The sequence below is a fragment of the Labrus bergylta genome, chromosome 14 (assembly GCF_963930695.1).
Source record: "Labrus bergylta chromosome 14, fLabBer1.1, whole genome shotgun sequence".
NCBI classification, from domain to species: Eukaryota; Metazoa; Chordata; class Actinopteri; order Labriformes; family Labridae; genus Labrus; species Labrus bergylta.
The window spans coordinates 2,915,226-2,930,431 of record NC_089208.1 but is presented as its reverse complement, the minus strand read 5'-3'; the positions used below and the strand labels follow the sequence as shown (position 1 = coordinate 2,930,431).

Below are 15,206 nucleotides of genomic sequence, written 5' to 3'. Positions count from 1 at the left end.
GAATCGAGCGCACAGCGCAGTAAACATGTCTGCTGAATGAATCAGAGACATGAGGTCTAAATGAGGACGCTCCTCGTGTCTTAAGCCATTTTCACATCTGCACTCCTGAAAATATCTAGATCATTTCTGGAGATTCTCCTGACCTGGCTTTTTACATATACTTCTCACAGCTGGAGACTACCCCTGTCAGACTTGAGGGGGGGCGGGGGGTCTCCTGAGGTAAGATGTGATGTAAAAAACCAACGCGGAAGTAACGGGCGAAGCAACAGAGTCCTCGATTTGACGCTATGATGAGATTATTTGCCTTTATGTGTAGTGCAATGGAATGACAACATCACCAAAAGAGCGGAGAACAACAAAGCAGTCACAATATAAAACGTCACCCCCCCCTCCCATTGGCCCCCCCTTCAAGAAAATGTGTCTGTTTCCGTTTACACATACAGCTCCTCTGTTTTTCAGAAGATTTCCCCTCTCAATTAAACCCAGATTAAATTTCAGAGTAGTCGAATTGTTGAGTAATTTAAATTTAAATGTCATACAGATGCGCTGTTGGTCCTCCTTGTAGGTTAATGTGTACATGCCTAAATTGCTCTGGTCTAGTTGTTATGTATTCCAGTTTAAAGACTTTATATGCGATTTTTTGATCCAGCAGATGTCGCCCTTGAGCACCAGCATGAAACCAAAACAACTCTCGCTGCATTGTTGTGTTAGCATGCTAATGCTAGCGATCTTTATTATGCTCGTATCTTCACACTGCATGTAAATTTACCTGAAATGAGCGTGATCTAGAAACACAGTTAAGCAGTGAGTACAGTATGTTATTCTTCTTTTCTCTAGTCCCTCAATTAAACAACTTTTATACACGAGGGGAGGAGTCAGCCGGCTGTCCTGGCGATGTAAACAAACTGAAGATAGGACTCTGAAAACTCTGAAAACATCACAGACAGTGGGACTCGGGTGTTACACCCATTGTAGACAGTCATGACTCACAGAGTTATTTTCAGAGGAGATACTTGATCTCTACATTTAAGTGTGAAAAATCACATATAAAGACTTTACGGCCGTTTGAATTTGGTGTTTTTGTAAATTGTACTTTGTCTCCGCTTGTGTCGCTGTCTGTAAATTTGGTGTTTTTGCGGCTGCCTGTCTCGGCCAGGTCTCCCCTGGAAAAGAGGTTTTTAATCTCAATGGGACCAACCTGGTTCAAGAAAGGTTAAAGAAAAATAAACTATAGGATCACCAGAAGGAAAGAAAAGACAGAACTCTACAACTTATCTTGTTGTGTTAGAAAACAAGATTTATTATTGTTCCACATCCACATCAGGCTGGAAATATCTTTTACTCATAGAATTACCTTCAAATCTTTCCTCTTTCAAAACATGCCTTTGCAGAAACCCAGTGATGAGAATGTGTCATCGCTGTGCCAAGTACACAGACTGCAAAGTTTTGAAAAACTTGGATAGCGAGGCTGAGGGAAAGCCAACTGTGAAGGAAGCAAACGGTCACAGTAACTTGGGCCAGACTAACCGCCCTGAGAAGAATCCTGCTATCAAGGCTGTACTGTACTGACAGTGAAGTTAACATTGTGAGCACTGCTGATCAGCGTGTTGCCTTTGTGCGGGGTAACTTTTGTTGAGGTAGCTTTTGTTTGTTAGTTTCTTGACAGATGATGAGGTCATTTCCTGTTTGGGCTTGTATGGTGTCTGCTAACTGGTTACATGATGAAAATTGAAAATAAGTTTTCCTTCCATCCCAGTACATTAAAATATTTATCTCCTTCAGCTGACACAACATAAACTGTGTCTCCTCGTCTGTCCTCGCTCCAACACTTTCCATGTCGATACTTCAGTAGGTTTTTCTTTACAGCTTTTTTTTACACATTTCTGTTGTTCCACTTCCGGGTCAAAGCCCTGTGAGAGAACTGTGGAGTAACTGCACAACACTTAGGTCAGTTTATCCCCGTTTCCACCAGGCATTTCAGTTCGGTTCTTCGCGGTACGGCACGCATTTTGTGCCGTTTCCTCGATCAAAAGTCGGGAAAGATCCCCAAAAAACCGTCCCGTACTGTCATACTTTTTGCTACCCCTCTGTTGGGGTGCCAAGTCTACCGAACCGACCCTAAAAGCTGGAGCTAAACACTGCAGTCCGTTGATTGGTTGAAAGAATTGTCACTTCCTGTGCGACAGCGGTAATAAAGGACGGCTGTATTTTCCTCGCGGCCTCGTCTGAAACAAAGCTTCATTGCGTTTTGTGACAAAGAACCACAAGCCAATGAGAAAGACCACGAATCGCTGGATGTCCTCCATTGTTGCTCGTTGTTTGCTGTGTTGCGTTCTTCTTCTTCGTCAAATTTATTAGCGGGGTATACGTGTCGCGCTGCTATGATGCCACCCTATTAGGTAGCTGACGCAACTATCGGCATTCGGCTTACACGCCGCCTACCAAAAAAAGAGTACAGTAACTACAGTTGGCTGTGGAAACACAAACAGGATCAGGCTTTACCGAACCAAACTGTACCAAACTGTAATGATCCATACTGGACCGCTCGGTGGAAACGGGGCTTTAGAGGTGTATATGTGCATGAATAAATTAACCCTGGACTGCATTATCCAGGTGTGTTAGTCCGACTTTCAGAATTTAGAATGATTTCAGTCAGTTTAAAAGTCCAGCTTCAATTGGACTCACACAGTAAATCGACTTTTTTCAAACATCAAACATGCTGACTCCTGAACACAGGGAGATGTAAAACAGACGTCAGATGTGAGTGAAGCCACTTAGAAGTGCGGATTTGGACTCCAACAAAGTGATGTCAGCCTTTCAGTCAGCCGTGTCCGAGTTACATGAGGTCGACAGGGCGCTTGTCAGAGGTTAACAGGTTGTTTCTGCTAAAACATCGAGGTGTAAAGTTTATAATCTGGCCTGTCATTTTCAGCTCTTAGGAAGCCGAGCGACTAGAACAATGGCGGAGGAGTGAGCAGAGCATTTTTTCCCGTACAGACAGGCGTCCTGCAGAGAGTTCTTCTAGATAATTTTATGGTTATTTGATAAAGTGGGGGAGCCATAAATAGTGATAAGTAGACCTGCACTTGAAGTACATTGACAGAAGCTATTGCTTTTTGCTCAGCTTTAGTCATACTGTGATGGGAGAGCAGAGAGTCCTTTATTTAGCAGAGTTAAGAGGTAGCTGAAGAAAGAAAGCAGGATGCTGCTGCTTTGTGACATTTGAAGTAGAACCAAAAAAAGGGATGGTTATTTATATTCACATCATGCAGGCTTAAAAAACATGTAAAAGTGGATGTTTCTTATCCTGCATGTAAAAGCTGTCTTTCACATGGTATGACTCGTAACGCAGAGGCTGTATATTAACACCTCGTGTCAGTAAAGCGCTCCGGGGCTCTTGAAGCGTTTGTGCACTGAGAAGAAAAGCTCTGCACGTCCCTCCTGTCTCCATGACAACAGTCTGTTGACAATGGCCGCTGTATGACCGACACTGCTCTGTTACTTTTTACTGCATGTTATTTTATTTTATTTTTGGGGGACTTTTTGTGCCTTTATTGGAGAGATGGGACAGTGGTTAAAGTCGGAAATCAGGGAGAGAGAGAGTGGGGCATGACATGCAGGAAAAGGAGCTACAGGTCGGACTCGAACCCGGACCGCCCGCTCAGAAGGACTGTAACTTTCCATACCTAGAATGCGTGCAGTAACCACCGTGCCACCACCGCCTCACTTTTGACTGCATGTTTTATATTTGAGATTGTTTATCCCCCGATCTGGCACGGAGCGAGGAGGATGTGGGTACGAGACACGATCTGTAGGCGGCAAAACTACAAGGAATATCACACATTTAAAAAAGAGCGCCGCTGATGTCAACAGCGTGCTTCTGCAAAGGTTTTCAACTTGAGCGTTCAAAGCGGACAAAGACACACAGGTGCTGACAGGAAGTGACCAGAGGCAAAGCACAACATCGAGGGCAGTTCTTGAGAGCTCTAATCAGTATAGAAACCATCTTATAAGTCGTCGTTATCAAACAAAAACCATCGTCATTACCATCATCATCATCAATAATATGGAGACCATCATCATTAAGTTAGTAGGTATTCATGAAAGAGCTGGGTCTTTAGCTTTTTCTTAAAGGTGCAGAGGGACTCTGCAGATCACATGGAGTTTGGAAGTTCATTTCACCACCGGGGGGCGACAGAGGAGAAGAGTCTAGTCAGAGACTTAGGACCCTGTTGTGAAGGTTGGATCAGACGCCTTTCATTGGCAGAGCGTAGTGGGCGGGAGGGAGTGTAGACCTGGATCAGAGAGTTAAAGTAAGGAGGAGACGTTTCTGTTGCTGTTTTGTCACTTTCTCCCTCTGCTCTGTAACTTTTAAACATTTGCGTTAAACAGTCACTGTCATGGCATTAAGAACTTTAAATATGTTGCGTTAAGAATATCCACATGTATGCTAAGGAGAGGCTTTTACTGCAAAGTGTCCTCATTGAATGTTGACTGTTAGACCGGCTTCAGCTAACTGTGACACAAAAAGAATCAGCTGTGTGATACTTTTGAGTAAAAATAGTCTGTAAGAGCATTTTGAACAGGAAAACAACATCTGTGTAAAAGGACTTAAGGGAGGAGGAGGTAGTGGGAGACAGCTCTCTCCAATGTTTTGAATATGGGCTGTAATAATTTTAAAAGCTAGGTGTCAGAGTTACATGTTGCTCCTTCAAGATCTACCATCTTGATTGAACTTTTTCCTCATCACACCTGTGGCTGCCTGAAACAGCTTGGAGAGGATCTGAGTCTCGATCTTTATTGGCATGCTCATTTTAAAAGTGAGTCATCGTTGACATACAGTCAGTTCGATTAATGATGTGATTTTTTTAGCTATAAGCTCGGCTCTCTCGTTCTCCTCTCTCGTCGGAGGATGAGTGAGAGATCTTGGCAGTGAGGAAAGTTTGAATACTTGGCTTTAATACTGTATCAACTCACAGCTCTGAAATATGTGCACTCTGGACTGGTTTGTCATCTACAGACAAAGGGGGATAATACACTTTTTTTCAGTCTTAAACCTAGTGACATAATTGACCTCCGCTGATATAAACCTGCAGTTATGTCGGGACAATGACCTCAATCGATGTCTAATGTTCTGAGAGCGAAAGCTGTGAGTCATTCTATACGATTCACTAAAAACCTTAGCAGGAGTAACGGCGGTGTAAAAACCCCCAGAGGCTGAGATCCACAACAAACTCCTTTATCTGTGCTTGAGTCATGAAGAACCCACACATCCCGAATCCTCCTGCCAAGCAGAGACGACGACGACGACCATGTAAAAGGAAGACCTGCTAGCGACGAGCTATTCCTGTCCCTCTCAATTTCTACACGCATGTACTCCCATTTAAATCAATTAAAGTCCCATTTCAGAGGGCTAAATGGACTTATTTCCCATCATGTGATCCATTACAGCCGAGGAGAGGATCTGATTCACTCGGTGAGATGGGGACGTTATAGATGGAGACATGTTAGCGGGGCTAAAACTGTGAGCGGGGACTCGTAATACCATGATTATGAAGCGTTAATGACACACACTCGCTCTACTCTTCATCATTTTCACTTCATTTACTGACTAAACAGGATTCTCAAATGGGATTCTGCACTGATCCTTTAATAGAAATCTTTTTTTTTATACTTTGTTTTTACTTTTTTTGGTTTTTTCATTTCAACAAACATGTTTTCAACATAAGATGTTGAATAAAAAAAAAAAAAGAAACTACCCCCAAGAAAAGAAGCAGCAACATCTTTAGAAATGAATACACAGACATGCAAACACATCAAAACAATGAAATAAGAGAGAGAGAAAATAAAATAAATAGAAAAACAAAAAACAAACAGACAAAAACAAAAACGATAAGGGGAGGGATACAGCCCCAATGTTCAATGCAAATTGAATTAATTTAAATATTTCATGGGTATTGTCACACAAATATGCACATACATTTCATTTTCAAACCTGCATATAATTACACATTTATATTAATATTGACTTGTATGCTCCTTTCCACAAAGGTATTCCCTTAATAAGAAATTATACGTATAAGACCTTTAATAATGTTAGTGCTACATCCAGATTAAAGTTAGCTATTTGAAAGTGCGTTTTCATTAATAATTACTGTTATCATCTGCAGTCAGGCTACTAGATAAGTTCCATGCACGGTTGGACTAAAGCACTTCACATTAAAGTTATCTGAGAGTAGTAAGATCAAGTTTAACTCTGTTTTTTTTAAAAAGGAGTCGAATGTAGAATCATCATCGTCACTGATTTTAGTGGAACGACTCCAAAGAGGGGTTGGCTTGGAGGGGAAAAAACTCATAAAGGGGGAAACACAGGAGACTTTATTTCCAAGGTATATGAAGCAATTTTCTTTTCTTTTTTATTAGATTTATTTTGAGCTTTTATGCCTTTATTTAGGTAGGAAAATGCAAAGATTAGGAAATAGGGAAAATGGACAGAATACTTGAAGCGCATTAGGATTGGAACAGAGCGTAATGGCGCAGCTGGCTCGCTCTGGAGACGGTTCACATTCGTAAAATCGTCCTGTTTCAGAGTCAGTAAACACGCCTCATGACGAATATCAAAAATTTGACATTTACATTTAAATGTAAAAAAATATTTAAAAAAATTAAACTTGACTTACTCGTTCCCTCAAAGCACACTCAAAAACAAATGAGAAACGTGAGTTTAACTTTTCCATAATCACACATACAATTTAAAAAAAAAAATCCCCAAAAAAGGCAAAAGGGAAAAAACACTCCAGAGATGGATTCCAGGTGACAGTTAAAATAAATGACAACATTTGGAACGAGCATGTGGCAGTTTGCACATAGGTGGTTTGAAAAAGCAGACAGAGGGAGAAGCCACCATGGTAATCCCTCACAGGGTAGGGTCGGGTATTTCCCACAACCCAACGATAAGAGAGTCCTCAGAGATCTTAGAAATACATTCTGATATTTTACACCCAAAGCTAAAGCTATGATGTTAATGAGAGCTGCATCATAGATCAATTATCTTTCAAAACTGTCAGCACAGCTTTGCAGCCGTATCGATTCTATAATATCTGCATCGGTACATGTATTAGCAAGGAGCACATGACAAAGAATTGCAATATCGATATTTTGAGCACAGTGGTTTGAGTCCATCCTGCAAACTGTGCTTTTTTTGTTATTTCTGAGACACCAACAACAACTCCATTCTTCTTCCACATGCACCGTGCAGCTCAGAGGACCAAATGGGCCCGTGCTGCAGGGATACAACGGTTTTATGAAGCAACAGGAGCCGTTTAGAACCCACTCCATCCACTCTTTTCTTTTCTGCCATCGGGTCGGAGATACAGAGCCCTGACCTGGAAGAGGGCACGCCTCAGTGACTGACGCTCTGAACAAGCTTCCACGCTGACCGGCCCCTTCTTTGCTATGTGTCTTCTGCCTGCTGTTATACATTTTTTGTATGTGTACATGTGCAAAGCTGTGAGGACAAATTTCCCCCGGTTGGACAATAAAGTATTGTACAGCAATTAGTTCATATAGCTCTCCCATTCCTTGTTCACATCTCCTGCGGGCCGTACTGAAGTACACATGAAAGGTGCCCGAGACCCTATGGTACATTTGTGTTCACACTGTTTAAATGAGCTGGACTTTGGGGTCAACTGACTCTGATCCGGACCCCTAATGTGAAACCACCCTTAGTCAGTTTGCAGAGGAATAACAAGAGCCATTGGTGTTTTTTGTTTGTGTGTACTCATCACCCAAACGGCTTCTCTACATTATACTTACATTTTATACTACTTAAGAAACTGGAGATTTTATAATCCCAAACATCAGTTTCAATGAGCATTAATGAATCAGAACAACACGAGTCAAACAATGCCTTTATAGTTAGCATCTATTTCTGTGTGCTGTAATGAGGACAAGAGAGGTGCACCGTGTAAATCATTCATACCTTTTTTTGAATCACACAAAGCACTAAAAGAGAAAAACACACCGACTGATAAATAAAACATAATTTATATGTAATAACAGATCAGAAGGAGAAAGTGGAAAATGCAAAAGGTGATGATTGGCGGCTTAATTGAAGGGCAATCATGCATGTCAGCTTTGTCTGCTTTGTGCTCGGTTCCTGATTACAGGTAGAATAAAAGAGGCCTTGGACACCTCAGAATGTATTCAATGAGGGAAGGCTTGTTGTTGTGTGCCTCTGTTAAACTAAACCTACTCGTGCCTGATATGGTCAAAATATATCTGATTCAATGATAGAAATTCTGAAAAATAAGCACGTCTAAAAACAGTCACACTGCCAAGTTAAGGCTCTTCCAAGAAGCCAGAAGCCATAACACATGTGAAAGCAGCTTTTTTCTGAGCACTATTTTCAGATGGTTGAGGGGGAGTTCATGGAGAAGAACGGACTAAGACAAAGAGACAAAGAGAAGCAAGGGCACTCTTAACTTGAATTACAAGTCGACATCTTTTCTAAGCAAAAGAGAAACTAACTTCAACATTTTAAAAGGTGTTAATGATTGGTTAATGCTTTAATGATGAAACTGATTCTTCATCACATTCATATTATGTTCCAACACAAGTCATTCTTGCAGGTTTAATTGGTCTCTGATAGCTACTGAACAATTCATTTTGAGACGACCCCTGATTGCGTCAGTGCTCCTCCTGTTGCCTCTAGTCTCTGCCCATTCAGGTTGTCTTCAGTAGAAATGGGCGGAGCCAGTTAATTTGATTTCATCTTCCTGGGCAGGCTGGGCGAACCTGGGTTTTTAAACTTGCTTCTCAGGGCAACGCTCACACAAGACAATCCATACCGTGCCTAAGGATGCTTCACCCCTAAAGTCAAGTTCGTTTGACTAATGTGAGTGCTCCCTACACATCCACTGGCACAAGCGCGGGTACACAACATGGACAACCTTCATTATCGAGAAATCCTGGATTGTTCTGGCTGTTTCGGACTAAAAAAAACTCAAAATAAGCCATGAATAGGGAGGGGGGGACTACTTTGCCTATAGTGCGAATGCGTCTCTCTCTCTCTTCATCACCACCTTTGGTTTCTTCTCGTCATTTGCCTCAACAACTCCACACACACACACACACACACACACACACACACACACACACATTCACCATTGCAATCACCACTGATTAACATGCATCATTGTCTTTAATTATGATGTTTTGCCTCAGTTTTCACTACATTATTGTTAAAATTACGTTTAAACTGTTTGTTCTCTCTGTTTGCCGGTTGTGACGAATTCTTCTTTTACTGAATTACTGAGCTTCTCTCTCTCTTTCTTTCTCGACCTCTGAGGTATCCTTCAGATAATGTTGAATATTACAGTTTACAGCTGCTCATTATCACATCTCTCCGTCACAGCTTACAATAACTCTGCTTCAAAGTGTGACGATGCTTGTACCCCACATCACTTTGTTATTGACTGATTTCAATGAGTCTTTTTTTTTCTTGTCAGATTTATCATCAGTTTTGTAGCATTTTGCGCCTTTTTTAAATCACTTTTTATTAGTTAAAGTTGTGTTTTCTGATGACCGTATTAGTGTCTGCTATGCACATTTATCTATTCCTATGAAAAGTTTAGCATTTTACCTTTTAGTTTAGTTAGTGCTGCTTATATATAAAGCCATGTCCTCCCTTCTTACTGTCACTCGAACAAGCTCCATCATCAGTCTCCAGTATTTAGTGATAAACTCTCTCCCAGTCTCACATCTAATCAGAGAAATGCTTAATTGAGGTCCACTCAGTCAACGTTAAGGAAGCTACTGAAAAATTGGCAGCAGGCGCGTCATGAAAAAAAAAATCAATAGTTAGAAAGACCAATAAGGGATTTAGAAAACAAATTAAATCACAGAAATGGGTATATCCAGTATTTGAGAGAGAGAGAAAAAAATCATTTTCTCTGCTCGGCTAGGCAGCAGCCAAAGTGCAGGAGCAGAGCAGTACAGAAAATAACCACCATAAATCAAAATGGCCCGATGCCCACTCTGCTGTCCAAACGCTCCTGCCAAAGACCGGCTCCTCTGATGCCACTTTCCCTCAATACGAGCTATTCAGGCCGACAGAGAGGAAGAGTTACAGCTGCTGACAGCTGCCGCGGCTGTCACAACCACCGCTTCATCACAACAAACACAGACGAAGAAATCAGAGAGGACGACACCTCCGGACTCATATTTATTGTATATTCAATCGAAATTGGCTTTGTGTTCAAAATTAGTTATAGGTTAATGTATTCCACCTACAATATGCTGGGTATTTAGTCGATTTTATATGGTTTAGTAATTAATCAATGCTACTTTGGTTGCCCAGAGGAAGACTGGGAACAGTATTGATTCAGTTGCAACATTAATCTGCTGTGATGTAGTTGGCCTCTCGATAAAGGATAGTCCAGCTCCTCAGTGTATGACCTGAATAAATATATGAATGAAAATAGCACCAGAATAAGAAAATGAAAACATGACTTTGTTACTTACTTTGTATAGATTTTTTTTTTTGCACTGTAATATTGAACTTAAACACAAATGTGGAGTATATTCCGCAAAACTTTGTCATTATTAATCTCATTGTATATGCTAGAAATCATTAGAGGCACTATTGTCACAATACGCCCTCAAATATAAGCTACTATTGAGCTAACTACATGCTACATTTAGCTTAAACTGCCAGTTCATCTCGCTTTGATGCATTGGCTGTTCACATGTATTTTGAACTCCTCATAACATGTGTGTGAAGTTTCTTCTTTCTTCTTTCTTCTTCTTTCTAAATCCACTCTGATCCTGTATTTGATCATGTCTATAAACCCCTCTATTTCAGCCCTGCTCAGAACAGGCTGTTTCTGTGTCTGTACCTTTAAATATGTAAATGAGCTGTGTCTGACCACGCCCCCTCTCTGGAAGGGCTTGAGTGGCTTTGGCTTTCTCGCTCCATGTCCTATTGTTTACGGTGAGAAGGCAGACTCAGAGGGCAGAACAAACACCTAGCTGTGGGAGTGTCACCCACCTGGGGGAGGGGCTACTGCCCTTTGTGATGTCATGAAGGGAAAATCTCCAAACGGCCTGTTTGAGCACTCATTTTCTGAAAAATGGAGCAGGCAGAAGACGGAGAGGATGGACTTTTCTCATCATTGGGGGGTTTGTAGACGGAGACACATATTGGAGTTAGAGGAACATGGTGAAGTTTATTTTGCATAATATGTGACCTTTTAACTTATTTTATCCATTTAAATTGTGAATACTTGACCCTGACTATTCTGACGATTCTACTGACATGACTTCTACACCATACTTGTTACACTTGTGATTTTCTTGCAACATCAACTCAGCTGTTCATCATGAGAAGTCTATTAGCCGCTCCAGTCTAAGTCGACACTGTGGTGGAAGGCTTTGATTTTTCACCCATTTGCAGGAATGGCTGAATTTTACTGATAGCAGCTCAATGCAGAGAGAAGAAAAGACAAGAAAGATAGGAAGTAATTAAGTGAGTAAGAAGAAAGGGGTTTCTGTGCAAAAAAGAAACAGTGAGTTCTGATTTTGTACTAATGATGTAAAAAAAATGAAAACAATGAATCATGGAAGAAATACATTTGAATTTCTAAGTAGCAAACAACAGCTCCAGCATATTAACGCCTCAAACAGGAGGAAATAAGCAAACAAAGTGACTTTTTATTTGTAAAATGTGATAAAATATCTACAGGAAAAGGAAGCTAGAAACCCCCTCACAAGGCTTAGTCTGTATGAAGTGCAAATCTGCAGAAAGAAACTGTTCAACTGTTATGGTCTTAATATGGTTATACCTCATGACCACCAGAAGTGCACACTCACTGCAGGAAATAGTGTGTATGTTAACTGCTTACACCCAAACTGCAAGCTAACGCACGCTAGCACAAGCTAAGCACTGGTGTTTGGCACTTGCCTGTCCAACAAAAAGCAGGTCAACTCTGATCTGTCTGAGTGACGACAGTCATCTGTACCTGCAGGGGGCTTTGGAGTCCCATCGAAATCCCATCCCATTCTGGAAATGCTAACTTTCAGTCAACCTAACAACAGGCTGAGAGCTGGAGCTGAGGCGGGTTTTAAGCCTCTTGACACACCGTTACGCGGCGCCCACCTGTCAATCATGTCAGCTACACGCCTTATTGTGAATAACAAAACGGATGAACTGATGAGTTATCAACAACTTCAATCCCCTGTGTGCCGATCGAGAGATGAGCTAATCAGACCAATATCGTTTTTTGAACAAGGCTGTAAACGTGTTAATTTCTGCTTTAAAAACTGCTTTTTTCAATGGGTGTGTATGTGACTTCTGGTGCTTCTACAGCCAGCCTCTAGTGGACACTCGACAAACTGCAGGATTTTACACTTCTGCATCGGCTTCACCTTTCAACACCAAAGGTTGCAGCTTTGCAAGGTGTTGTTTATAAACCAGATCCCTGGTTATACAATGCCATATCTTTAAAAAAAAAAAAAAGGTTTAGTTTGTTTAGTTTTGTAATCTTTCAATTTTCATTCGCCTTTCAGCTCTGTTTTGGCCTCCACCAACGTGTGGCCCCTCTCACTTCTGCATGTTTGACTTTATTCACCCTCATAATAAGATTATTTTATAATTAACAAAACAAACTGATTTAAGCAGCTTAACGCTCAGAAACAACAAGTTTTTGGATGCACACTCTTGGTCTGTTTGTTAACAATATGCTGTAGAAATAATTACAGCTTTCTGAGATGAAAATAGATGTCAATATCTCGCTCACAGAGAACAGTGGGATGTGGTAAGTTGCTGTTCCACAGTCTTTTTTGCCAGTTTGTGTAGGCTGACATACTGTACGAGTTGCTGTTTGGAAAAATGTCCCTCTTCAACAATCATTTCTTTGATTCTTAATACCAATCCAGCCACAATATACCAGACCAGTTCAGCTAAACTTTAAGCAAATGTGTTGCACATTCGTAGTTCATGTTCCTATATGTTTTGATATTTTCTTACCATTTGTGATTTTTATCTCTCATGCTGTGTTTTTGCAGATCTAGTGCACTTCTGTATTGGTATCTGCCTTTCTGTTTACATGTGGACGTGTTTTTCTATTGATTGCTTTTCATTTATTGATTCGAGTGGAAGCAGCTGAATGTTTGGCAGCACTTTGAGTCCAAGAGAAATTTCCCCAAGGGGACAAAAAAAGTGTATCGTATCTTCAGGGGCGTGTCCAGACTTTTTTGACTAGGGGGGCCAAACCGGGGCAGGGGAGGCCGGAAGTGTGATGTGCACACAAACACAAAAAAATATAAATTATTTACGCTTTCTAACTTCAACAATAAAATCTACAATATAACGCAAGATAATATGTAATTTTTAATGATGCAAAAAGACGATTATGTTCAAAGTCACAATTTAACGTACTTAAAAAAATTGCATGCAAACTCCTGCACAGTCTAACTTGCAAAAATACATAATTTGGTATGAACACGTTAGACAGAGTAAGTAAGACAGAGTGCATCACTTTCCTAAGCACCTGTTTCAAGAAATAGGTGTGCCAAGTTCTTATTTACAATTTAAGTAAATTCAAGTACAAATAAGAATATTTTATATTGATATGTAGACAAATACTAAAAAAAGCCCTGATAGTTGGTTTTAACAATAATCCTGCCACTGGCGGGTTAAGGATTTTTGGAGGGGCTAATCAGGGGCCCATGTCCCCCCTGGCCACCCCCCTGGACCCTGCATATCATATTGTTTTGTATGTTAAATTTAGATAAAGGTAGGATGCTGGCTTTGATATAAACCCATACTTAAGTTTGATTCCTGTGTGGATAAGTTACCTAGTTTCATTAAATGTATAAAAAACAAAAGATCTGCTTCAAATTTCATGTAGACTAAAATGTATTTAAACGACCCCTTTACAGGCTTCAAATTAACGTCATCATTGTCGTCATCAAGATGGCTCACCTTGGCTTTGTTAATGGTGCAGTGCAGTGCATTGTTCTCCTGGTCGTACTGCAAGCTGAACTCCAAGGTCCCCAACGTAGCTGTGAAGACAGAGAAGCAGAGCAAAGAGAGATGGAAATTTAGAATCTTAAAAAAGGAAAGAAATCTTCATGGCACACGAGAGCATCGCTGGGGGAGAGAAGAAAAGCCCCAAACCTGCATGCTTTCTTTGTTTGAAAGAAGAAGTCCTAATGGGAAATCTGATGGTATTCCTGGCACTGCCTTTAAAGATTTAACTGCATTGATATTCTACACAGAGATAAACATATAACCAATGGACATTAAGAAGATTGCTTCATGGCGCTTTGAGTTCTGTGCTGCATCAGTGTTTTTCTGTCTCCATCTGTCTCAATTTGTGGTGCACAGGCTTAATTAACAAAGTGCATGTGTGCCTGTATAAACAACTAAGAAGATCCTACAGCTATAGGATCTTGTATAATGTCCCTCTTTTTCTTTGAATCACTTGAATGGCTCATATAGTCTGTGTATAAAGTCTCATCTTTTCAATAACATTGCAGACATCAGACTGTGTGGTTTGTCTTGCATGAGACTTTATATGTTGCCGTAATTACACAAGCTGCTCTTCTTTTTCAATATTTCACTTGGCTCAGGGCTCAGTTGTGTTCATGTTCGCTACCATTTTAGTGAGCTGTAAATGTATTCAACTTGGTCATCCAGTTGGAGACGCTTCTTGGTCTCGTTGGCTATCAGGTATAGTCCGTCAGAGGCAGCCCACAGATCAGGGAGGCTCCGACTCGATATTGACACCACAGCCATTGATTCAAGATTCAAGAATTTATTTGTCACATGCTCATACAGATGTGCAGTGAAATGTAAAAGAGGATTATGTGGAAATTGGCAATAAGATCCCATGTAGGGTTCAACATCGATATAGAAATGGGTCAGATGTTTTCTTTGGTTTGGCTCTTGGTGATCTTCAGAGGTTTGATATTTCTCCCCAGGCTCTTCCACGTACTTGAGGGGAGCCACTCAGTATTGTTTACCTCCTGGACGGAGACTGAGACCCTCTTCACCCTTTTTTTCCCTTGTAATTAAGAAGCTCTTCTTAAAACTCAGGGGGCAAATACATCTCTTTGAAGCACCACATTTTAAAGCATGATCTCATCCTTTGTTCTTTTCAAAGCGCAGAGTGACTCTGAGTGACTCTCTCATTTCCTGGATT

At 40.8% G+C, this 15,206-nt stretch overlaps 1 protein-coding gene across 2 annotated transcripts in view; it reads right to left on the bottom strand.

Moving 5' to 3' along the window:
- The window catches only part of doc2b (double C2-like domains, beta), a 151,958-nt gene that overhangs the window by 59,407 nt on the left and 77,345 nt on the right, over positions 1 to 15,206 (bottom strand). For both annotated transcript variants that reach the window (XM_065963114.1, XM_020647114.2), the window contains exon 2: positions 13,985 to 14,064. In XM_065963114.1, the coding sequence (XP_065819186.1) occupies positions 13,985 to 14,064 (80 nt within the window). The remainder of the gene's footprint in view (positions 1 to 13,984; positions 14,065 to 15,206) is intronic.